Source organism: Mustelus asterias, chromosome 14 (genome assembly GCF_964213995.1).
Source record: "Mustelus asterias chromosome 14, sMusAst1.hap1.1, whole genome shotgun sequence".
Classification (NCBI taxonomy): domain Eukaryota; kingdom Metazoa; phylum Chordata; class Chondrichthyes; order Carcharhiniformes; family Triakidae; genus Mustelus; species Mustelus asterias.
In genome coordinates, this window is record NC_135814.1 from 62,169,538 (window position 1) to 62,196,158 (window position 26,621).

The 26,621-nt window shown below is 45.1% G+C and overlaps 1 protein-coding gene across 1 annotated transcript in view; it reads right to left on the reverse strand.

Annotated features, from left to right (window-relative positions):
* The window catches only part of cerkl (CERK like autophagy regulator), a 155,016-nt gene that overhangs the window by 42,946 nt on the left and 85,449 nt on the right, over positions 1–26,621 (reverse strand). Inside the window, exon 4 of the mRNA XM_078227711.1 lies at positions 11,810–11,873. Coding sequence (XP_078083837.1) covers positions 11,810–11,873 — 64 coding nt within the window. The remainder of the gene's footprint in view (positions 1–11,809; positions 11,874–26,621) is intronic.

A 26,621-nucleotide genomic window follows, 5' to 3' on the forward strand; every position in this document is an offset into this window, starting at 1 on the left:
TCCTTAGAGATGGGATTTACGACCATTTAGAAAGATGCGGATTAATCCGGGATAGTCAGCATGGATTCGTGAAGGGCAAGTCGTGCCTCACAAATTTGATAGCATTTTTTGAGGAGGTAACTAAGTGTGTTGATGAAGGTAGGGCAGTTGATGTCATATACATGGATTTTAGTAAGGCGTTTGATAAGGTCCCCCATGGTCGGCTTATGATGAAAGTGAGGAGGTGTGGGATAGATGGAAAGTTGGCCGATTGGATTGGTAACTGGCTGTCTGATCGAAGACAGAGGGTGGTGGTCGATGGAAAATTTTCGGATTGGAGGCAGGTTGCTAGCGGAGTGCCGCAGGGATCAGTGCTTGGTCCTCTGCTCTTTGTGATTTTTATTAATGACTTAGAGGAGGGGGCTGAAGGGTGGATCAGTAAATTTGCTGATGACACCAAGATTGGTGGAGTAGTGGATGAGGTGAAGGGCTGTTGTAGGCTGCAAAGAGACATAGATAGGATGCAAAGCTGGGCTGAAAAATGGCAAACGGAGTTTAACCCTGATAAATGTGAGGTGATTCATTTTGGTAGGACTAATTTAAATGTGGATTACAGGGTCAAAGGTAGGGTTCTGAAGACTGTGGAGGAACAGAGAGATCTTGGGGTTCATATCCACAGATCTCTAAAGATTACCACTCAAGTGGATAGAGCTGTGAAGAAGGCCTATAGTGTGTTAGCTTTTATTAACAGGGGGTTGGAGTTTAAGAGCCGTGGGGTTATGCTGCAACTGTACAGAATCTTGGTGAGACCACATTTGGAGTATTGTGTGCAGTTCTGGTCACCTCACTATAGGAAGGATGTGGAAGCGCTGGAAAGAGTGCAGAGGAGATTTACCAGGATGCTGCCTGGTTTGGAGGGTAGGTCTTATGAGGAAAGGTTGAGGGAGCTAGGGCTGTTCTCTCTGGAGCGGAGGAGGCTGAGGGGAGACTTAATAGAGGTTTATAAAATGATGAAGGGGATAGATAGAGTGAACGTTCAAAGACTATTTCTCGGGTGGATGGAGCTATTACAAGGGGGCATAACTATAGGGTTCGTGGTGGGAGATACAGGAAGGATATCAGAGGTAGGTTCTTTACGCAGAGAGTGGTTGGGGTGTGGAATGGACTGCCTGCAGTGATAGTGGAGTCAGACACTTCAGGAACATTTAAGCGGTTATTGGATAGGCACATGGAGCACACCAGGATGATAGGGAGTGGGGTAGCTTGATCTTGGTTTCAGATAAAGCTCGGCACAACATCGTGGGCCGAAGGGCCTGTTCTGTGCTGTACTGTTCTATGTTCTATGATACCAGGCAAACCCTAAAGAAAACTATGGCAAGTTTCGGGAACCTTGCATAACAAGAGATATTGTGAGCCTAGTCAATATAGGTGAGATCCTAAATGAATATTTCTCATCAGTATTTACTGTTGAGAAAAGCATGGATGTTAGGGAACTTGGGGAAATAAATATTGATGTCTTGAGGAGTGTACATATTACAGAGGAGGTGGTGCTGGAAGTCTTAAAGCGCATCAAGGTAGATAAATCTGTGGGACCTGGTGAGGTATATCCCAGGACGTTGTGGGAGGCTAGGGAGGAAATTGCGGGTCCCCTAGCCGAGATATTTGAATCATTGGTAGTCACGGAGAGTGGCAAATGTTGTGCCTTTGTTTAAAAAGGGCTGCAGGGAAAAGCCTGGGAACTACAGGCCAGTGAGCCTCACATCTGTGGTGGGTAAATTGTTGGAAGGTATTTTGAGAGACAGGATCTACAGGCATTTAGAGATGCAAGGACTGATTAGGGACAGTCAACATGGCTTTGTGAGTGGAAAATCATGTCTGATAAATTTAATTGAGTTTTTTGAAGGGGTAACCAAGAAGGTAGATGAGGGCAGTGCAGTTGATGTTGTCTACATGGACTTTAGCAAGGCTTTTGACAAGGTACCGCATGGTAGGTTGTTGTATAAAGTTAAATCTCACGGGATCCATGGTGAGGTATCTAAATGGATACAAAATTGGCTTCTTGACAGAAGCCAGAGGGTGGTTGTAGAGAGTTGTTTTTCAAACTGGAGGCCTGTGACCAGTGGTGTGCCTCAGGGATCAGTGCTGGGCCCACTGTTATTTGTCATTTATATTAATGATTTGGATGTGAATATAGGGGGCATGGTTAGTAAGTTTGCTAATGACACCAAGATTGGTGGCATGGTGGACAGTGAGGAAGGTTATCTCCAATTGCAGCGGGATCTTGATCAATTGGGCCAGTGGGCTGACGAATGGCAGATGGAGTTTAATTTAGACAAATGCGAAGTAATGCATTTTGGTAGATTGAACCAGGGCAGGACTTACTCAGTTAATGGTAGGGCATTGGGGAGAGTTACAGAACAAAGAGATCCAGGGGTACATGTTCATAGCTCCTTGAAAGTGGAGTCACAGGTGGACAGAGTGGTGAAGAAGGCATTCGGCATGCTTGGTTTCATCGGTCAGAACATTGAATACAGGAGTTGGGACATCTTGTTAAAGTTGTACAAGACATTGGTAAGGCCACACTTGGAATACTGTGTACTGTGGTCACCCTATTATAGAAAGGATATTATTAAACTAGAAAGAGTGCAGAAAGGATTTACTAGGATGCTACCGGGACTTGATGGATTGAGTTATAAGGAGAGGCTGAATAGACTGGGACTTTTTTCTCTGGAGCGTAGGAGGCTGAGGGGTGACCTTATAGAGATCTATAAAATAATGAGGGGCATAGACAAGGTAGATAGTCAATATCTTTTCCCAAAGGTAGGGGAGTCTAAAACTAGAGGGCATAGATTTAAGGCGAGAAGGGAGAGATACAAAAGTGTCCAGAGGGGCAATTTTTTCACACAGATGGTGGTGAGTGTCTGGAACAAGCTGCCAGAGGTAGTAGTAGAGGCGGGTACAATTTTATCTTTTAAAAAGCATTTAGTTACATGGGTACGATGGATATAGAGGGATATGGGCCAAATGCGGGCAATTGGGATTAGTTTAGGGTTTTTTTTAAAAAGGGCGACATGGAGAAGTTGGGCCGAAGGGCCTGTTTCCATGCAGTAAACCTCTATGACTCTAAGTGAAAAATAATTGTAAAAATCATCTGTGCCACCTCTGTGCTCAGATTTATTCTGACATTTTCTACCACTGTGTCTACGTGCAACCCCAAGATCAGCAATTGAGATGAGGTACTCTGTTCAGTGTGATGGCCCGTAGTCTTGGATGACCATGACAAGCATCCTCTGGAGGCATGTGGCTTCGAGGCTCCAGACTAATGTTCCTTGCGCTGGTGAAGTAGCATCCCCCTCAGCCTTGTCTTTTGGGGTCAATAGTGGAGAGGATGAACAGATGCCACTAACCCTGAAGTGTCCCAAGATGAAGGCCCCAGGAGCAGCTGGCATTCGCTCCTCTTTCACCTTAGTGCACAACGGCACCTGCCTGACTATCTTTGGGAAAGGGACTCCTGAAAGGAGATCCAGGTGCAGAGCTCATGGCTAGACCAATGGAGTGCAGGTACGAGTCCACAAAGGTCAAATGCTCAACCTGGTGGTCATCATTCTTTACAAGGCAATATGCTCAAATACCTAAAACATGGGAGAACTTATGGCTAGCATGGGCTCCTCAATACTCCGTGCAAAGCTGCACATAATCTCTGACAGATGTGCCATATTTTCCCCTAACCTCTGCTGCTTGTCCATCAGGTTCTTGAGGTCATGAGCAGAGGCATGTCATCAGCGTGGGGCTCAGCAGGAGCCTGGTCCACAGTAGTCTGTGGTCCCACTTGTCACAGCCTCCCTCAGCTGCTGGATTATGTCTGTGTTGTGCTCATCAGATTGTGCTCCCAAAACTAAATGCAAGCATGCCACAAATCACGTGGGTGTAACTGCGCTAGCAGAGGTTGCTGATGAGGAGGTGTCAATGCACTCCTCAACAGCGATCTCCATCGCCTCTTGCTCTGCAGCTGTCATGAATTTGAGGTCAGGCACACTGTGTCGCTGCAGTGCCATGTGGCACTAAGGCTGATCATGCACTCAATCATCTAGAATTGCTGCCTCTTCACACAGATACATTACTGATAACATCACGGAGATTCCTTTTGATGATGCAACACTGGAACTTATCCTGGTGGATCAGAGCAGCTTGTTGACCTGTTTCCTGATTGGGCCAGGTTCGATTTGTTACCCCATGGTTGCTGACCTCCTTCGCGACCTCCATACATGCCACCTTGCCAGTTGGGAGGGCCTGATGCCATCGGCAGGGAAGAGCAAGTCTCACCTTTCTCTGACAGCCTGGAAGAGAACCTGGAGGGAGGCATTGCTGAATCATGTGGCAGCTCTGGGTTAACGTTCTACCATGAGAAATTTGATGGGAGTGTCTTGTGGAGAAATCTTTCAAACTGTGATGTCCTAGCAGTGAAGCATAGCCTTCTTGTTGAACAGGAGACTCTTTAATAGCCCGTCAGTAGCTATAGCATTGTCAAGCTGATGGTGGGCTTCATCAATGAGAATCTTACCCAACACTAAATCGCACGTATTTCCCATTCATGTTGCTGGCCCATTAATTATTTAGTGTAACTGTGTGGGAAACCAGAAGCGAGGAAGTGGTGTACAGTGCCAGTTATGTAGTGAGGATTAGCATAGCAGTTAAAATTCCATCTTGTGAGTGAAAAATTCGACGAGACAATGCGGAGAAACACAACTGTTGAATTATTGGCAAGATTGGAAGTGGAAAATGGAAGAAATAAGTAAATAGGGTGTTTTTCCGGTTGGAGGAAGGTAACTAGTGGCGTGCCGCAGGGATCGGTACTCGGGCCGCAACTGTTTACCATTTATATAGATGATCTGGAGGAGGGGACGGAGTGTAGGGTAACGAAGTTTGCAGACGACACAAAGATAAGTGGAAAAGTGAATCGTGTGGAGGACGGAGAAGATCTGCAGAGAGATTTGGACAGGCTGAGTGAGTGGGCGAGGATATGGCAAATGGAGTATAACGTTGATAAATGCGAGGTTATACACTTTGGAGGAAATAATAACAAATGGGATTACTATCTCAATGGAAACAAATTAAAACATGCTACCGTGCAAAGGGACCTGGGGGTCCTTGTGCATGAGACGCAAAAGCCCAGTCTGCAGGTACAACAGGTGATCAAGAAGGCAAATGGGGTGTTGGCCTATATTGCGAGGGGGATAGAATATAAAAGCAGGGATGTCTTGATGCACCTGTACAGGGCATTGGTGAGGCCGCAGCTGGAATACTGTGTGCAGTATTGGTCCCCTTATATGAGGAAGGATATATTGGCATTGGAGGGAGTGCAGAGAAGGTTCACCAGGTTGATACCGGAGATAGAACATAGAACATAGAAAGCCACAGCACAAACAGGCCCTTCGGCCCACAAGTTGCGCCGATCACATCCCCACCTCTAGGCCTATCTATAGCCCTCAATCCCATTAAATCCCATGTACTCATCCAGAAGTCTCTTAAAAGACCCCAACGAGTCTGCCTCCACCACCACCGACGTCAGCCGATTCCACTCACCCACCACCCTCTGAGTGAAAAACTTACCCCTGACATCCCCCCTGTACCTACCCCCCAGCACCTTAAACCTGTGTCCTCTCGTAGCAACCATTTCAGCCCTTGGAAATAGCCTCTGAGAGTCCACCCTATCCAGACCCCTCAACATCTTGTAAACCTCTATCAGGTCACCTCTCATCCTTCGTCTCTCCAGGGAGAAGAGACCAAGCTCCCTCAACCTATCCTCATAAGGCATGCCCCCCCAATCCAGGCAACATCCTTGTAAATCTCCTCTGCACCCTTTCAATGGCTTCAACATCTTTCCTGTAATGAGGTGACCAGAACTGCGCGCAGTACTCCAAGTGGGGTCTAACCAGGGTCCTATAAAGCTGCAGCATTATCTCCCGACTCCTAAACTCAATCCCTCGATTAATGAAGGCTAGTACGCCATACGCCTTCTTGACCGCATCCTCCACCTGCGAGGCCGATTTAAGAGTCCTATGGACCCGGACCCCAAGGTCCTTCTGATCCTCTACACTGCTAAGAATGGTACCCTTCATTTTATACTGCTGCTCCATCCCATTGGATCTGCCAAAATGGATCACTACACACTTATCCGGGTTGAAGTCCATCTGCCACTTCTCCGCCCAGTCTTGCATTCTATCTATGTCTCGCTGCAACTTCTGACATCCCTCCAAACTATCCACAACACCACCTACCTTGGTGTCGTCAGCAAACTTACCAACCCATCCCTCCACTTCCTCATCCAGGTCATTTATGAAAATGACAAACAGCAAGGGTCCCAGAACAGATCCCTGGGGCACTCCACTGGTCACTGACCTCCATGCAGAGAAAGACCCCTCCACAGCCACTCTCTGCCTTCTGCAGGCAAGCCAGTTCTGGATCCACAAGGCAACAGCCCCTTGGATCCCATGCCCTCTCACTTTCTCAAGAAGTCTTGCATGGGGGACCTTATCGAACGCTTTGCTGAAGTCCATATAGACCACATCCACCGCTCTTCCTTCGTCAATGTGCTTGGTCACATTTTCAAAGAACTCAACCAGGCTCGTAAGGCACGACCTGCCCCTGACAAAGCCGTGCTGACTACTTTTGATCATACTAAACTTCTCTAGATGATCATAAATCCTGTCTCTCAGGATCCTCTCCATCAACTTACCAACCACTGAGGTTAGACTCACCGGTCGGTAATTTCCCGGGCTGTCCCTGTTCCCTTTCTTGAATATAGGGACCACATCCGCAATCCTCCAATCCTCCGGAACCTCTCCCGTCTCCATCGACGATGCAAAGATCATCGCCAAAGGCTCCGCAATCTCCTCCCTCGCCTCCCACAGTAACCTGGGGTACATCCCATCCGGTCCCGGCGACTTACCAACCTTGATGCCATTCAATAGTTCCAACACATCCTCTTTCTTTATGTCCACATGCTCGATCCTTTCTGTCCTCCGCAATCCAGCAGTACAACCACCCAGATCCCTTTCCACCGTGAATACCGAGGTAAAGTATTCATTAAGCACCTCCGCCATTTCTAACGGTTCCGCACAAACTTTTCCCCCTTCACCTTTTAAGGGTCCTATGCCTTCACATCTCATCCTTTTACTCTTGACATATTTGTAGAAAGCCTTGGGATTCTCCTTAATCTTACCCGCCAAGGTCTTCTCATGACCCCTTCTCGCTCTCCTAATTTCCTTCTTAAGCTCCTTCCTACATCGCGTATACTCCTCTAAATCCTTAACACCTCCTAGCTCTCTGAACCTTCTGTACGCCTCTCTTTTCTTATTTACCAGGTTCATCACAACCTTCGTGCACCACGGTTCCCGTACCCTACCAACACCCCCCTGTCTCATCGGAACGTTGTCATGCAGAGCTCCAGACAAACATTCCTTGAAAATTCTCCACTTTCCTTCGGTACTTTTCCCCAAGAATGCCTCCTTCCAATTTACCCGTCTAATTTCCTCCCTGATGACACTGTATTTCCCTTTACTCCAGAGAAACACTTTCCTAGCCTGCCTGACCCTATCTCTTTCCAATGCTATCGTGAAGGAGATAGAATTATGATCGCTATCCCCAAGATGCTCACCCACCGAGAGATCCTCCACCTGTCCAGGTTCATTAGCCAGCACCAGATCAAGAACAGCCTCTCCTCTAGTAGGCTTATCCACATACTGTGTCAGGAAACTCTCCTGGACACACCTAACAAACTCCTCTCCATCCAAACCCCTAGCCCTAGGGATATTCCAATCTATGTTTGGGAAATTAAAATCTCCCATCACGACAACTCTGTTATTCCTACATCTCTCCAGGATCTGTTTCCCCATCTGCTCCTCAACATCTCTGTTACTATTGGGCGGCCTATAGAAAACACCCAGCAAAGTTACCGACCCCTTCCTGTTCCTAACCTCCACCCACAGAGATTCCGTAGTCAGTCCCTCCACGGCGTCCACCTTCTCTACAGCCGTGACACTATCCCTGATCAACAGTGCCACTCCCCCCCCCTCTCTTGCCTCCCTCCCTGTCCTTCCTGAAACATCTAAAACCCGGCACCTGAAGCACCCAGTCCTGTCCCTGAGACATCCAAGTCTCCGTAATGGCCACCACATCACAATTCGAAGCAGCAATCCACGCTCCAAGCTCATCCACTTTATTCACTACACTCCTGGCATTAAAATAGACACATCTCAGACCTTCAGCCTGAGCACTTCCCTTCTCCCTCACTCGTCTAACCTCCCTCTTACCCTGTCTACATTCCTTATCTATTTGCGAGCTAACCTCCTCGCTCTCAGTCCCCTCATTTCGATTCCCTCCCCCCAACCTTTCTAGTTTAAAGTCTCACCAGTAGCCTTAGCCAACCTTCCCGCCAGGATATTGGTCCCCCTGGGATTCAAGTGCCACCCGTCTTTTTTAAACAGGTCACACCTGCCTCTAAAGAGGTCCCAATGATCCAAGTACCCAAATCCTTGTCCCTTGCTCCAGTCCCTCAGCCACGCATTAATTCTCCACCGATTCCTGTTCTCACTCTCCCGGATGAGGGGTTTGGATTATGAGGAGAGGCTGAGGAGATTGGGTTTGTACTCGTTGGAGTTTAGAAGGATGAGGGGGGATCTTATGGAGACTTATAAGATAATGCGGGGGCTGGATAGGGTGGAGGCGGAGAGATTCTTTCCACTTAGTAAGGAAGTTAAAACTAGAGGACACAGCCTCAAAATAAAGGGGGGTCGGTTTAAGACAGAGTTGAGGAGGAACTTCTTCTCCCAGAGGGTGGTGAATCTCTGGAATTCTCTGCCCACTGAGGTGGTGGAGGCTACCTCGCTGAATATGTTTAAAGCGCGGATGGATGGATTCCTGATCGGTAAGGGAATTAAGGGTTATGGGGATCAGGCGGGTAAGTGGTACTGATCCACGTCAGATCAGCCATGATCTTATTGAATGGCGGGGCAGGCTCGAGAGGCTAGATGGCCTACTCCTGCTCCTATTTCTTATGTTCTTATGTTAGAGAAATTAGCTTCCAAGGAGACAGATAAAAAAGGAAGAAGCAGAGGCAAGTCATGTACTTGCCAAAGAGGGCCTCAATCTTTGGCTTGCTAATAAGAGAGGTTAGCTAGCTGTGTTTTCAAAAAGGTAGAAATGGAAGGGGGCATAGTTGGCTGGTGTTGGTATGGTACAGGGTGAGGAAATTACCAAAAAATAGAAGTGTAGTTAAGTCAGTATGAGTGAGGAATGGTCATCTTGGGGCCGAATCACACACTCGGCTAGGAAAACATGACCTGCGTACTTTCACAGTTTGCAAACTGCATATCCGAGCTACGCGTGACTTCCCATGCCATTTCTGCCTTTTCATACTGGGTTGAGTCCATGGTGCAGTTTGCGAGCTGTAGTGGAATGCATGAGGAGTGTGCGTAGAGGTAAGCAGGTTAGAAGACTAACCTTGGTTCTCCAACAGAGTCTTCTAGCCCTGAACAGTGTATAAAGGCCTCCTAAACTTCTCTCTTCAACCTCCCAGCCACACCATGCCCCCTTATATCACCCATGCCACCTCTATGTCCCCTTGTTTCAGCATGCCCCCTCAGATCAGCCGTGTATCCTCCAACGCTACTCACCTAGTATGAACTATGTATAATCCTCAGACTCCATGCAATAGCAATGGAAAATAATTTATATTCCTTGGGTAAAAATAATCTCTTACCATCTACCATCTATATAATTGAACCGAGAAGAAAATGCATTCTACTATTCAAAAAAACCTCATCATATTTGTAATCCTATTAGCATGTGTCAACAAACCAGAAACCACATCAAAACGACAATGTGCTAATAAAACGTCTGGTAATTGTCATTCATTCTCAGGCAAATAAAACAGTTACTGTGTTGAAACTCATGAGCACTTGAATCTCAGCCAAGCACTCCAAATGACCACAGCTATCCAAACAATCAGCTGGGAAGGAAAGAACAAGTGTTCATTTCAACTTCAAAACAGAATGCTTTTCAATTAATGTAAGGGGCCAAGTGGTAAGATTTGTTTCCATATATGGGGCAGAATTTTCTCAAAATCTGGCGGTGCGTCAGTTTCAGACTAAAAACTGGTTTTTATCTCTCCGAGATACAGCCGAGTTTTCACTCCAGATTTTCCTAGCCATGTCCCTCACCACCCAGGGGCTATACTTAACTGTGTGCCCCTGGCATGGTCATCACGATTGATTTGCATTTTTGAAAACCAGTAGTGATTCGTGTTGCCATGACATCACGCTGGCTGGGTGGAACAATACAATGGGGGCGGAAATAGTGGTGTTCAGCCCAATAATTAGATTAAAAATTATAAAATATGCTAATACCTTTTCCTCCTGATCACATCAGTGAGGGCGGGGGGGGGGGGTCAGTGGCAGAAAGATCCCAAACCAAAATCTTGCTGCCGCAAATCTGTTTAGGGCCTCTAGTTAGATTTAGCAGCCATTAGGGTTTTGCACCTAGGACTCACTGTATCATAGCCATAGATTTTTTAATAAATGGCAGCACCAGGTTTTTTATATATATTTCAGCTACAGCCATAAAATTAGAGAAAACACTGTTGGCACAAGATAACAGGATGTTTTATATAATTTATCACTGCATTATAATGCTTTCTCCATTGGAAAAACACTGTAATGCATGTGAACAAAGCTGGTCAACTGTCCAAAGGACAGATCACTAGACGAATCTCTGCATTAAAAACACATCCACACTATAATACATCACCTCATAGTAACATTTGAAGGTTGTGACATGACTTTGCACTTAACTTTCGGAATATTCCAGACACCTCAACAGATTTTCCATTTTCTTTATGAACTCTCAAACCTGACGTAATTTTAATGGGCTTCCAAAATCCCCCACCACCAGATGGAAATGGTGCAAGAGAGGAAATCCGATTTTCATCCCCCATTTAAAATAGGGAACCCGGTCTCAGTATTTTGTGTGCATTTTGCACGCTTGGCATTTCCGACTCACAAAATGGTCAGAAGAAAATAGCATGGGGCCAGGAATACAGAGGAAAGTCGGAATTCCTCCAAAAAAACTAGGTGTGGCCAATTGTGCACTGAAACACACCTCTATATCCAGACAAAAATTCAGCCCCTAAAAATTTTCTGGATTAAACAAACTTTTAACATAACTGAAGAAAAAGAGTTTTGGGGTAAAAAAGTAGGTAACTGCAGGTTAAAATGATCAAAGCTATGCACTAATTAATTTTTCAATTGCCTTACAAAATTTCTTAAAAGCCTGAAAACTATTTAGTATTCAAATGGATGATATGAAATATCTCAGATCTGACAATCTAGAAGCACAAATTGCAGATATAAGCCAAAATTCAGCATTACATTTTTTCTTTAACAAAGGATGACAATGTTTAAGTCGCAACTGCATATGGTAGTGTCATCATTATACATTGCAAACATGAGCAGAAAATATTGGCGAGCTAAATTTGACTCTAATATAAGTACCAGGGAGTTGTACAAAACCTCAATAGTCCTTTGCAGAAAGGTACTTCATCACTGCTTACAGAACAAGCAATTAAATTCTCACCTGCTGTGACTGTACACAAAGAGTTCTTTGTCTAAAATAAATTATTTCAATTGCAAATGGTTGACTATTGTCATTTAGTTATTGTATTATTGGTCCATTATCAGAAATCCATTTGAAGGAGATAATTTCAGAGAAAACCTATCACAGATTGACAGAATTCAACAAATATTTTGACAGCTTTGGTTTAGGGTTTACATACCCATCAAATTCTTGAATATCACATTCCTTGAGAACTGAAAAAGCATGTCCTTCATGCTCCGTAACTACAAAAGAAAGACATGATCAGGAAGAGAAAATGAAGTAATCTGAAGATTTGACAACTTAAAAAAAATAGGTACCTTTGAACTTGCGGTTGCCATATGCATGAACATATGGTAAGGCTATAAAAGGCAAATTATATTAGAACGTGTATTTTATAATTAAGAAAAAATGCAATGCAAACACATAATTAGATGCCAAGGCAGTTAGTGCTGATTTTTACAAAATAGAATACTCCTGTACAAAATCTATATTTACAATATATTACAGCATACAACAATTTGATTTTATACATTTTTACTTTTAAAATTGTCAGCCTGTAATTGGAGATATAAGGAACTAAAACATTATTCTGAATATAAAAACATGAAGTGCATGAAAACACCAGTGACAACATCAAATGATAGTAGGGAGAAGGTGGCAAAGCTACACACCAGAGCCTGCATTCTCTAGAGGATCAGAATCTGTCATTCCACATTGCCATCTCTACTGTGTTTATGCCCTATGTGGCATTCTAAATGCCAATGAAAATGGGATGAGCTGGCATGCTGCAGATGGCACTAAGCATCATAACTGCATTTAGCATTTTCTAGGGCAGCTTTGCCAGAAGAGACGGCCCAGCTGGATCTACCCATCAAAGATTTCTGCTGACTGACATGACACTTGCAGATGGATTTTTTGTGTAAGAATGTGCATCATTATTTGCAAGATTACATTAATCTTTCATGCTTGCCTGTTTTCCGGTACCAGTGTGCTTTTGGTTATAACTTCAGCAATATATTATTTTTAAAATATGTAAATGTTGACCATCAGATTAGTTCAAAGAACCACTGAAGAATTAAGGATACTGTGTATAATGATCTCCCTCATATTAAGTGTACATACATAAATTTGCTTAATATAAATTTAATAGGTGATCAATATACGAACAGATTAGATCTCCTTGAAATTTTGACATATTGGATTAGTAATAAGAAGCGTTTTTTTGTTAGAACAATAAAGAAGAAAACAATTAACTGTCTCAGTTTAACAAACTCCATTTTGCATTTAATTGCCAGTGAGTCCATCTGCATCACAGCAAAATACTCCAGTCATTCAATGTAACTGTAGGGGGAGTAGTGAACAGTTAAATAAATTGGATTATAGGACCAGTGATTTTCTGTGCACATGTGGCCCAGTACACAAAGCTGCTCAGCAGAATATACTGACTGACATATCTGTGGTTATGCAAGAATAGTATAATTATTCACCATCTCAAAAAGGCAATTCATTAATCCTTTGAGGATTGCTAACTGAAACTAGATTGATAATACAAATATTGCACCTCTCTTTATTCAAAATGTATACTTTAAATTCAGAAACATAATGTGGTGTAATATATTTATTTAATTCTCTTTTTGAAAGCTCTGATTAGAATTGTAGAAAGATCTAGCTCAGACATTGGCCGGAATTTTACTGTCCCGCCCTTCACGGGAATTGGATCAGGCGAGGGACAGACCATGGAAAGATCCGTTGACCTCGGGTGTGATTTTACGGTTTCAGGATGAGCGAGGCTGTAAAATCCCCCCCACTGCGTTCTAACATTAAAACATGCAAATATCTTTTGTATACAGAGGGCCAATTGATTGCTGCAACATTTAGATCATATCTCACGACAGTAAAATTATTTATTTTAGTGACATTTTAAAGATAATGGAGGCACTTTTCATCTGCCTATCATTTTTCAATGTGAACAGATAAATTAGCAAAAATGTTTTAACAACTACTGCTAATTTGCCAGCCAGACTAACTCAATTTGATTTTGAAGCAGGCCTTAAACTAACAATCAGTGCTCCTCCCTGAAACAAGCAGAAGCCACGTTAAAATATTTAATTCAGGTTCCGATGCTGTATATTGGCTTTCCACTGAATGGAGGCACTGAGCAGTGAAATTGAGTGTTGAACAGCTGAACTTGTGTTCTTTAAAGAGACTACTGTAGACTGCTCACAACAATGGTCCAAATTAGCCTTGCCAAAGATGTTTATCCTGCCTCCCACAAAACATTCCTACTAGCCACTGGCCCCAATTGCCTCAACCATCAAAGACTACTAAACAAAAATCATCTCCATTCCTTTTTGTTTCACATAAAAGACTACAGAGATAACTTCATGGTACGTGAATCATGGTGGTACATTATTTCATTGTTTTCAAATCAATTCTATGTGGGCAGAGCCTTACCAAAAAATGGCAGAGTTTTGGTTCCGGCACAAAAACCAGAGTGATTCCCACCGACAGCGCCGGTGTGATTTCAGACTAACTTTTATGCCTCATTAGCAAAAATCTCTATGCCCACAAGAATCACACTCCTGGTCCCTCTGATTCACCCACCTCACCACCAACTTAATCACTGCAATCACTCGGGAGCTCCATATAAATAACTCCCCTTTACTTGTTAGAGATCGATTGCAGGAGATGGCAGCCAGGAAGTCTGCACTTTTGCAGGGAACCCTCACCAGAATGCTGGATGGAGTGTATCAGAGACAAGATGCACTCTACTCCAGCTCCAGGTGAAGACCTTGCAGCAGAGTCACCACCCCCACTGGGAGACAGTGACAGCCCTGGAGAGTGCCAGTTTGCTGCAAATGAGGACAGGGCAGCAATGTTGGTAGAAGATCTTGTTCGCTTTGCCGGATACATGAACGACCTCCAATGTCTCTACTTGCACCTCCAACTCCATCCCTCACTCAGCCATCTTGGGGGTTTCCAGCACCAGACACGAGGCTCTCATCCCATCCTTCCACAATCACTATGTTCCCACCAACAGCTGCTATGGTCCTCAAACTGCAGCTCCCCCTCAAGCTCCATGCCTGCTACACCTCATCACCACCTTCAATCTCACGACTCCTGCCTACACTTTCCCTCACTGTATCATTGCAGAAGAAACTCAACCACATCAAGCGTGAGCGCCTGCAGCCAGCTGAACTCATGGCTGAGCTCAGATCCCTCACTTGTTTTGAGGAGAGAGCCCTTGAGCTGGCCGGGCAGGAGGAAGACCGCACCTGCGCTACTGGTGAAGTGTGGACAGCAGACAAACGTGAGAATCTTCAAGACACGCTGTCATTCCTCAAGTCTCAGGTGAGTAATTAATATTCCCTCCTTTATCTTCTGTAATGCCCTAATGCCATCTCCCTTCTCTTTCAGGCTGACCAGCCAAAAAAACAGGCTGGACCATCCTCGCACCTCTTGGACTCACCGGACACGAGCAGTTCAGAGGGGGACTTCTCCAACCCCACCAAGGAAGAGGCATCACAGCTGTCATCTGCACCCGGCACCACCAGATACTCACACCTTGGTGGGTTCACTAAGTAGATAGACTTCTGGGTCACTTACTGGTGAGCACCTCAGAGCTGAAGATCCACAGCAGGCAGAGGCAGAGATGTCCCAGGGACCCGGCACTCAGAGGGATGCTAGAGCCCAGACCTCTGCTGAGCCGTGGGCTGATGATGTGCCCCTGGATCTGATCATCCCACAGCTGCTGGAGCTGCAAAGCCAGAGTCGCAAGCATCACAAGGAGATAACAGCATCCCTTCTTGGACTGCAAGGCCGACTGGAGGAGTCCCATCGCTTTCAATCCAAGTGTGCTGTCACTGTAGCACACTGAGGTCAACACTATGAGGGTGTGTCCATAGTGGAGAATTTGGTGCAGGACATGCACTCTATGCAGAAGAGGTCCGAATCATGTTTCAGCTCATGACCACCATTTATGAGCACGTGAGTTCCATGTGTAGGGCTTCAACTGCATGGTGCAGGCACTGGTGGGAATCCACAAGTGTCAGAGCCAGAGGACAGGGGGGCTTCTGCATCTCACTCCACTGCCCCTCTATCCCATGGAGGAGCACAGGAGCCCCTGGGAACCCAAAGGGAAAACAATCGGCAGGAGTATGGCCTGGGCCCCTCCACCCAAAGAACCCTAGGCACCTCTAGTCCATCTGACACCTCCCTCCCTGCGAGCGAAACATCTCCACCCCTGACACTGAGGAGGACAGCAGTCAAACATCCATGCTGCCCAAAAGCAGGTTTGGACCCTCAAGATGCAAGAGCACGGCCTTCTCCTGGAGCTGGGGTAGAGTGCATCTCGCCTCTATTGCACTCCATCCAGCATTCTGATGAGGGCTCCCTGCAAAAAGTGAAGTGCGGACTTCCTGGCTGCCATCTTTTCTTCTGTTTAAAATTACCAGGAAACCTGTTTCGTCATAACACTCATAAAACCATAATACATAAGAGCAGAAGTAGGCCATTCGGCCCACCGGATCTGTTCCACCATTCAATGAGATCATGACTGATCTGATATAATCCTCAACTCCACTTTCCTATATTATTCCCATAACCCTGGATTCCTTTACTGATTAAAAATGTCTATCTCAGCCTTGAACATACTTAACGACCCAGCCTCTACATCTCTCTGTGGTAAAAAGAAATGTCACTACCCTCTGACACCTTGCTCTGAGATTACGCCCTCTGGTCATAGACTCTCCCACAAGGGAATACAACCTCTCAGCTTTTAACCTGTCAAGCCCTCTGAGAATCCTATGTGCCTCAATAAGGTCACCTCTAAATCTTCTAAACTCCAATGAGAATAGCCCCAAACTACTTAACCTCTCCTCATAAGAAAATCCTTCCATATCCGGTATCAATCTAGTGAACCTTCTCTGGACTGCCTTTCCTTAGATAAGGGGAGCAAAACTGTTCACAGTATTCCAGGTTTGGTCTAACTAATGCCATATCTCTTTTTAGCAAGACTTCTCTATTTTTATACTCCATTCCCTTTGAAATAAAGACCAACATTCTATTTGCCTCCCCAATTATCTGCTGAACTTGCATGCTAGCTTTTTGTGATTTATGCACGAACACCCCCAAATCCCTTTGTGCTGCAGTTTTCTGCAATCTTTCTTCATTTAAATAATATTCAACTCCTTTAGTCTTCCAACCAAGTGCCTAACTTCACATTTTCCTATCTGCCAAGGTCTACCCACTCTACATAACCTGTCTATGTCTGTCTATATCCTCACCGTTTGCCTTCCCATCTATTTCTGTGTCATCTGCAAACTTGACAATTCAGATCCCTCGTACAAGTCATTAATATATTTTGTAAATAATTATGGCCCCAGAACTGATCCCTGTGGCACTTCACAGGTTGCCATCGTGAAAATGTCCCTCTTATCCCAACTCTCTGTCTTCTATCACTCAGTAAGAAGTCTCACAACACCAGGTTAAAGTCAAACAGGTTTATTTGGTATCGGGGTGACCTCCCCTCTGCAGCCTCGCAGCATCAGAGGAGCACACAGGCACAGCACTTACCTCCTTGTGTTTCCCGCGGGGGGGGGTGTACATTGTGGGAACCTGCTGAATTAGACCTCCAGCCCACTAATTTCATTACAATGAGCAGCTTTGCATAATCAACATGTTCTGGGCAGGAACCTGACCGGGCCCGGCAGGGCGTATCGCAACAGGTTTGCCACCCAGTAGGAATTCTGCTTTAGGCCTGACGCCCAATTCAACGGGCTCATTGAGACTCCTGCCAGGGACCACTGGGCCCAGTGAATCCTGGTCAATATCTCTGTTGCTACTTCCTTTAATATTCTGGGATGCAACCCATCATGTCCAGGGAACTCACTGGCCAAAATTTTACCATCCCGCCCACTACGGGAATTGGAGCAGGCGAGGGGCGGAACATGGAAAGGTCCATTGACCTCGAGTGGAATTTTACGGTTTCAAGATGAGTGAGGCCGTTAAATCCCACCCACCGACTTTTAGCCCCATTAATTTCCCTAGTACCACCCCCCCCCCCCCCCCCCAAGTGATATTTATTGTATTTATTTCCTCCCCTTGATTCTTCTGCCCCTTGATTATTTAGTATTTTTGGAATGATATTAGTATCTTCCACCATGAAGACTGATGCAAAATATTTGTTTAACTACTCTGCCATTTCCTGGTTTGCCATTATTATCATTTCCCTAGTCTCATCCTCTAAGGGGCCTTTGCTCACTTTGGCCTCTCTCTTCTTTTTCATATATTTAAAGAAGCTCTTGCTTCTTTATATTATGGGTTTATATTACTTGCTAGTTTACCCTCATAGTTTATCTTCTCCATCATAATTTTTTTTTGAGCGTGTTACCACTAATCTTTGTCAGATTATGTTTTTGATTTCAGTATAAAACTATCCTCAACTTCCTTGGTTTACCATGGCTGATTTATCCCCTTCCTAGAATCCTTCTTCCTCACTGGGATATGTTTTTGGAGTGAGTCATGAACTATTTTCATAAACATCTGCCAATGCTAATCAACTGTCTTTCCTGCTAAACTCCTTTCCCAGTCCACTTAAGCCAGCTCTGCCCTCATTCCTTTATAATTACCCTTATTCAAGTTTGGCACAGTTGTTTCTGACCCAAATTTCTCACTCTCAAACTGAATGCTAAATTCTATTATGTTATAGAACATAGAACATTACAGCGCAGTACAGGCCCTTCGGCCCTCGATGTTGCGCCGACCAGTGAAACCAATCTAAAGCCCATCTAACCTACACTATTCCAATATCATCCATATGTTTATCCAATAACCATTTGAATGCTCTTAATATTGACGAGCATTTGAATGCTCTTAATGTTGATGAGAAATGCTCTTAATGTTGACGGTCACTGTTTCATCAGGGATCTTTTACTCTAAGATTGTTTATTAAATCTGCCTCATTATACATTACCAAATCCAAAATAGCCTGATCCCTGCTTGGATCCACAACATATTGTTCTAGGAAACTGTTCCAAATGCAGTCTATCAATTCTTCCTCATGGCTACCTTTGCCAATTTGATTTTCCCCATCTACATGAAAATTAAAGTCACCCATGATTAAAGTACTGCCTTTTTCACATGCCCCCATTATCTCTTGATTTGTTATTCATCCTATAGTTATGGCTACTTTTAAGATGCCTATAGACAACTCCCACCAGTGCCTTCTTCCCCTTGTTATTTCTTACCTCCACCCATATGGATTCTGATTCTTCCGATCCAAGATCATTTCTTGCTTTCGTACTTACTCCATCTTGTACTAACAAAGCTACCCCAACATCCTTTTCTTCCTGCCTGTCCATATGAAAAGTCACATATCCCTGAATATTTAGTTCTCAGTTTTGATCTCCTTATAACCATATCTCCGTAATGGTTGTAAGATCATATCCATTAACCTTAATTTGTGCCGTTAATTCATTTATTTTGTGCCAAATACTATGTGCATTTAAGTAAAGAGCCATTCATTTTGCCTCGCTTTTAGACCCTGTGTTGTTTTTTTTAATGTTTGTGCACTCTGTCTCTTCCTGTCACACTTAGCTAATATTGGCTAAATAGCTGCCTTGTAATGCTACCATATCCTTTTGCTTTGTAAGCCTACATATACCATGTCCAGAAACATCTCCACCTTTCCTTCCCTAGTTATGCGGTTTGCAACGACACTGGTCCCAGTACAGTTCAGATGTAGGCCGTTCTAACAGTAGAGTCCCCACTTTCCCCAGTACTGATGCCAGTGCCCCATGAACCGTAACCCACTTCTTTCTCACCAGCCATGTATTCACTCTCTAATTTTATGCCAATTTGCACATGGCTCAAGTAATAATCCAGAGGTTATAACCTCTCTCTGCAGAACCTCTTTCCTCATTATTCCTCTGTCTTTTGATTTGATTTGATTTATTATTGTCACACGTATTAACATACAGAGAAAAGTATTGTTTCTTGCATGCTATACAAAGCATACCGTTCATAGAGAAGGAAACGAGAGAGTGCAGAATGTAGTGTTACAGTCATAGCTAGGGCATAGAGAAAGATCAACTTAATGCAAGGTAAGTCCACTCAAAAGTCTGACAGCCACCGGGAAGAAGCTGTTCTTGAGTCAGTTGGTACGTGACCTCAGGCGCCTTTTTCCCGACGGAAGAAGACGCATCTTTTTCCCGAAGGAAGAAGATGGAAGAAAGAATGTCTGGTGTGTGTGGGGTCCTTAGTTATGCTGGCTGCTTTGCTGATGCATGCAGGAAGTATAGACAGAGTCAATGGATTGGAGGCTGGTTTGCATGATGGATTGGGCTACATTCACGACCTTTTGTAGTTCCTTGCGGTTTTGGGCAGAGCAGGAGCCATCCCAAACTGTGATACAACCAGAAAGAATGCTTTCTATGGTGCATCTGTAAAAGTTGGTGAGAGTCATAGCTGTCATGCCAAATTTCCTTAGTCTTCTGAGAAAGTAGAGGCGTTGGTGGGCTTTCTTAACTATAGTATCGGCATGGGGGGACCAGGACAGGTTGGTGGTGATCTGGACACCTAAAAAGCTCTCAACCCTTTCTACTTCGTCCCCATTGATATAGACAGGGGCATGTTCTCCTAAGGCTTCCTGAAGTTGATGACAATCTCCTTCGTTTTGTTGACATTGAGAGAGAGATTATTTTGCCGCACCAGTTCACCAGATTCTCTATTTCATTCCTGTACTCTGTCTTATCATTGTTTGAGATCCGACCCACTACGATGATGTCGTCAGCAAACTTGAAAATCGAATTGGTGGGGAATTTGGCCACAGAGTCATGAGTGTATAAGAAGTATAGTAGGGGCTGAGGACACAGCCTTGTGGGGCACCAGTGTTGAGGATGATCATGGAGGAGGTGCTGTTGCCTATCCTTACTGATTGTGGTCTGTGAGTTAGGAAGTTCAGGATCCAGTCGCAGAGGGAGGTGCCGAAGCCCAGGCCACGGAGTTTGGAGATGAGTTTCGTAGGAATAATGGTGTTGAAGGCTGAGCTGTAGTCAATCAATAGGAGTCTGACATAGGTGCCCTTGTTATCTCGGTGTTCCAGGGTTGAGCGCAGGGATAGGGAGATGGTGATTGCTGTGGACCCGTTGCAGCGGTAGGCAAACTGTAGTGGATCCAGGTAGTCCGGGAGGTTGGAACTGATTCGTGCCATGACTAGCCTTTACAAGCACTTCATAATGATGGATGTCAGAGCCACCGGCTGATAGTCATTAAGGCATGCTGCTTGATTTTTCTTGGGTACCGGGATGATGGTCGCCTTCTTGAAGCAGATAGGGACCTCAGATTGTTGTAAAGAGAGGTTGAAGATGTCTGTGAATACCCCCGCCAGCTGATCCGTGCAGGATCTGAGTGCTCGTCCGGGTACCCCATCCAGACCAGTCGCTTTCCGTGGGTTGACCTTCAAGAAAGCTGCCCTGACATCTGCAATGGTGACCCCAGATACAGGTTCATCCAGGGCTTCCAGGGTGGAGGGCATGCTGTCGCTGACCTCTTGCTCAAAACGGGCGTAGAACGCATTGAGCTCATCAGGGAGGGGTGCGTTGGAGCCGGCAATTTTACATGCCTTCATCTTGTAGCCTATATCATGTCTTGCAGACCTTGCCATAATCAGCAGAGGTCGGTATGGCTAGCCTGGGACCCTAGCTTGGTCTGGTACTGTCTTTTGACATCTTTGATGGGTCTCCTTAGATTGTATAGGTCAATGTCACCTGATGTGAATGTCTCAGACCTGGACTTCAGCAAGCAGTGGATATTCCTGTTCGTCCATGGTTTCCGGTTGGGGAACACACGGATTTGCTTCTTTGGCACATGGTCTTCTACACACTTACTAATGAAGTCAGTTATCATAGTGGCGTACTCGTTCAGGCTGGTTGCAGAGTGTTTAAATACTGACCAGTCCACTGATTCCAAACAGCCCCGTAGGAGATCATCTGATTCCTCAGACCAACATTGCACAACTTTCTTTGATGGATTCTCTCGCTTCAGTTTTTGCTTGTAAGCCGGGAGCAGGAGCACAGCCTTGTGGTCTAATTTGCCAAAGTGTGGGCGAACGATAGAGCGGTAGGCATGTTTGATATTTGTGTAGCAGTGGTTTAGGATGTTTGAGCCTCTGGTGGAACAGGAGACGTGTTGGTGATAACTTGGTAATATGCTCTTGAGCTTGGCCTGATTGAAGTCCCCGGCCAGGATGTTTCGTCTCAAAGCTATTCATAGTGGTGTATATTTCATCCAGCACAATCTTTACGTCTGCCTGGGGTGGGATGTAAACTGCCATCAGGATAACAGAGGTGAACTCCTGTGGAAGGTAGCAAGGGCGGCATTTTAGCATCAAATATTCTAGGTCTGGGAAGCAGAAAGTTGCCAGTGTTGTTATGTCTAGGCACCACGAGGTAGTGAATAGGAAGCAGACTCCACCTCTCCTAGCCTTGCCCGAGGCCGCCGTACAGTCGATTTGATGGATTGAGAAGCCCTCTGGTTGTAGGGCACTGTCTGGTGAAGCAGGAGTGAGCCACGTCTCCGTGAAACAGAGTTCACAGCAGTCCCTCAGTTCTCTTTGGAAAGTGAGTCTGGCTCTAAGTTCGTCTAGCTTGTTTTCCAGAGACTGGACATTTGCAAGCAGTAAGCTGGGGAGGGGGGCCTTGGGACCACATTGTTTCATTCTCACCTGCAGGCCTGCATGTTTTCCATGCTTCCTGGAGTGGCCGCTTTTTTTCGAGCCTGGGAGACGGTGAGAGAATTTTGCGGTGTTAAGGGTATGGTTGTGTCCAATGAGGTTCTTTGCTCTGGTCAGTGTGTGGATGAAGGATTTGTTGCCTTGCTTGCAGTTCCTGCGTCGGTAGATGGGTCTGCATGGTCGGGCATTCCGGGTTGTTGGCAGGCATGGCCGTTGTTACCTACATGGACCACAACAACGGGATCCTCTCCCTCCCACTGCAAGTTCCTTTTCAGCTTAGAGCAAGATGTCCCAAATCTGATACGGACAGGCACAGGCAACACAGCCATCTGCACTCTCGCTTCTTGCTACAGAGAACAATGTCAATCCCCCTCACTATGCTGTCCTCTACTACCACTACCTTCTTTTGCCCACCCACCACCAGCCCCCCTCCCACCCCACCGTCCCTACCCCCGTCCATGTGAATGGCTTCCTGGACAACAGTGCCATGGTCAGTCAACTCATCCATCCTGTAGCACCCACTCTTATCCAAACAAGTTGAAAGAACCTCAAATCTGCTGGACAATTGCAGAGTTGGACACTCCTGCCCTCTAGGTCCCATTACCTACCTCAGTGGCAGTCACCCCTCCTCACCCTGACCACTTTCCAAACCAGAAGTTTCCATTTTAAGGCGTGTGACTGCCTCCTGAAACAAAGCCGCCAGGTAACTCTCTTCCCCCCGATGTATCGCACTACCACAGCTCAGACTCCAGCTCAGTGACTCTGAGCTGAAGCTCCTCAAGCTGTAGTGACTTATTGCAGACGTGCATCCATGAGCTTCTAAATGCTGCAGCCTTGTTACATAAACTGTCCTGCAATACTTATGATCTTTAACTAATTACTTAATTATTTATTATCTTTCAGATATTAATTAACTTTATCACAGACTTCAGGACAAATTTAAACCTTTGGAAAATAGACTTTGACCACTTACTGGATATGTACCAGATATTCGCCAACAGCTCACTTCATACTCTGTGGAACAGCAGAAACCAATTCCTACTAGGTTAAAAAGTTAGAAAACCAAAGGAATACCACCCTCCCCTTGTCACTGAACTCCTCTTCTCATCAAACTTCCACACTCTGTCCAAAGCTGCACTTTTAAACCCAAAAGGGATTTAAAAACACCCCCTCTAAAAATATACATCTTGGTGAGAACAACCAAGAAATGAGCAAACAATGGATGTGGAGTTATCCTATTAGCACCTCTCCCCACCCATAACAGGCTAAAGAAGAGAGTATAAAAGATTAATTGCTGTAAGTGAAATAGTATCAGAAAATGCACTACCATGAGAGTCCCAACATGTGTAGGTTAGATGGATTAACCATGGTAAATGTGTGGGGTTACAGGGATAGCTGTACATGATAATATTTCTTAAATTACAACACATTTCAATATAATAATTGTGCTCCATATCTGTATTTTTTTAAATCAGAAAGGATATACATCTAATAAAAGGTTCAATTAATCTATATTCATAGTCAAGGCAGGGATTAGGAGCTGGGAAAGTCATAGAGGGGCTGGGAAAGTCAAGGCAGGAAACTTCCCAACCAGTCTCCTTTATAAAGGCCCCAAGTTGCCATATTTTCATTCTGAGGAGGTGGGCCGGGAGGCCAAAGTTGACAAGAGAGATGGGTGGATGGCCAGGTTATCAGGCTAGATCATCCTTCTTGCTTACTGGGGCATCGGCCCAGCTTTAATGTGAACACCAGTAGTCAAACCCTCATCCTTCTCCCACCCACCCCACATGTACCATCCCTGCCCCCTCATATTCCATATTCCCCCGTCATATTCCCCATGACCTCTTCATGATTCCATGCCCCCTTGTATTAACTGACATTCCCCTGCATGCCCTCACATATCATCTATATACACTCACCCAGTGTCTACTATGGCAGACCTCAGGAGCTAGGACTTTGAAATGGAGATGGAAAATACGATAACTATATAATAATGCTCTTACTCAAACATAGTTTATATTGAAAAAACATCATTCATGCAGCAGTAGTGGACTTGCCAACATTAAGGGCATTTAAATGGTCATTGGATAAACATATGGATGATATTGGAATAGTGTAGGTTAGATGGACTTTAGATTGGTTTCACTGGTCGGCGCAACATCAAGGGCCGAAGGGCCTGTACTGCGCTGTAATGTTCTATGTTCTATGAAACCCATTTAGAAAATGTAAATCTCCTCAAGCGGTAAACTGTTGTAAAAATAAAGACATCTATTTCACTAACCACATTAAAGACATATAATCCTTTTGGTAACTTCTTAAAACTGTCAACCAAAATGTGAGCACAGCCCGCCACCCGCCCCCCCCCCTCCCCCCCGTTGAGATTAGTCACTCTTGACTTTTGAAACCCAGTCAAACCATCATAATGGGCTCAACTATAATAATAAACCCTTAAAAATGTAAATGGACTTGAAATTGAAAAACCAGGTAGCCTTTTTTTTCTAAGATACACCTGACACCCTGTCAATCAAAGCAATACATATGTAGGGTGGAGGCTTTTTTTCTCCAAGTCAAAGCTGCTGAAAGATTTATTTTCATTTTATTAGGACCTTGAGTGTTAAAATCATTTCAGATTATTACACTAGAGATGGCAAACAATGTTTTCTTCAGTTTTGCATGCATTAGAGCAGTTTTCAAATAGGAAAAGTATTCGAATACATCTCAACACTTACATGATTCTGATCAATGTAATCAGCAACTTACTTTTGCTGGACAAAGTCCTATAATCAATCACTGCAGTAAAACAAATATAACTCAGAATGCTGCATCTTACGACTGAAACTGAAAGAATAAATGTTTGTTTTATATTTCAACACCTGTCAATGGAAGAATTCTAGGACCTGGGGCCCGATGTTACCATCAAGTTAGTACACTCGAAAACTTGGTAAAGTCGGGCGTGAGGCAAGTAGCGTGATCCGCACACACCTCCGCGCCCGTTCCCCCTTTACCAAGGCCTGAAAATGGCTGCGATCGGCATCATGTCCGAAACAGGCGTGACGGCCATTTAAATGCATTTGCCTTATTGACAACATTATTGACACTTCTCCCTTTACCACCGTGTTCGCCCATCCAGATTCAGCATGAAACAGACATGCTCTACAAAAGTCCGAGTCGGGTGCTCCAGTTAGTGAGGACGTAAGTGCCAAGCATCCGATGGCTCTCTGCTTGCGATCGGTGGAGGGGGGGAAGGGGGGTCCGCTGCCACTCCGCCTTTGATCAGTGAGGGGAAGGGAGGGTCCGCTGCCACTCTGCCTGTGATCTGTGAGAGGGAAGGGGGGGATCTGCTGCCACTCTGCCCGAGATTGGTGAGGGGGAAGAGGGGGTCCGCTGCCACTCTGAGATCAGTGGGAGGGGAAGGGGGGTCTGCTGCCACTCTGCCTGAGATCGGTGGGGGAGGAAAGGGGGAGGGGCCCATGATTGGTCTGGGTAGCGGAGGGGGTGGGGGGGATAAGGGGGTCCGTAATGTTGGGGGGGTGGGGCAATATCTGTGGGGGCGGGGGGAGGCATTATCCGGCCCGGGAGCGATGTGGCAGGGGAGCCGCATTCTATAATTTTTTTTCTGCACATGCACACTTGGAGGCGCTGATCGGAGCTGCAGGATTTCAGGCACATTAAGCCTCGGCTACAGGCTTCTGCAGCACGATTCGGAATTGCTGATATTTTTTCAGGCAGAGTGCATATGGGGGCACCTGAGAACGGGTCTAAAAGTCGGATCTGAAACAGTCCCAGTTTCAAGTCCGCCCAGCACTTAGAATCAAAATGGTCAAATAGGGCCCAGGTGGCTTTTTTATTGGTTTCCCATTTGACAGTCATCTCACCATGGGTCACACCTACTCTGAAAGGCCATGAACCACATATACTTACTGAAGGGACCCAACTCCACTAAAATTCCAGGTGGATTTGAATTGCCCACTCCTGTAATGGAGCTGGCAAGGGCGGGACTGGCACGTGTGAACTGACAGCCAGTATCCATATCCCATACCAGTAAAAATAGTCGGAAACAGGAATGGAGCAACAATCCTGGGATCGGGTCCCACCAATTGTTTTTACAGGGCTTCTCATTAGTCTCAACTCAGTGAAAATCCAGGCAGAGCAGTTCTTTCAGTTTTGCACGTTATATTAAATCATACAGATAATGAAAGATCCCCACTGCTCAGGTACCAGTCAGATATCAGATACTATGATACACTCATGAAATTCT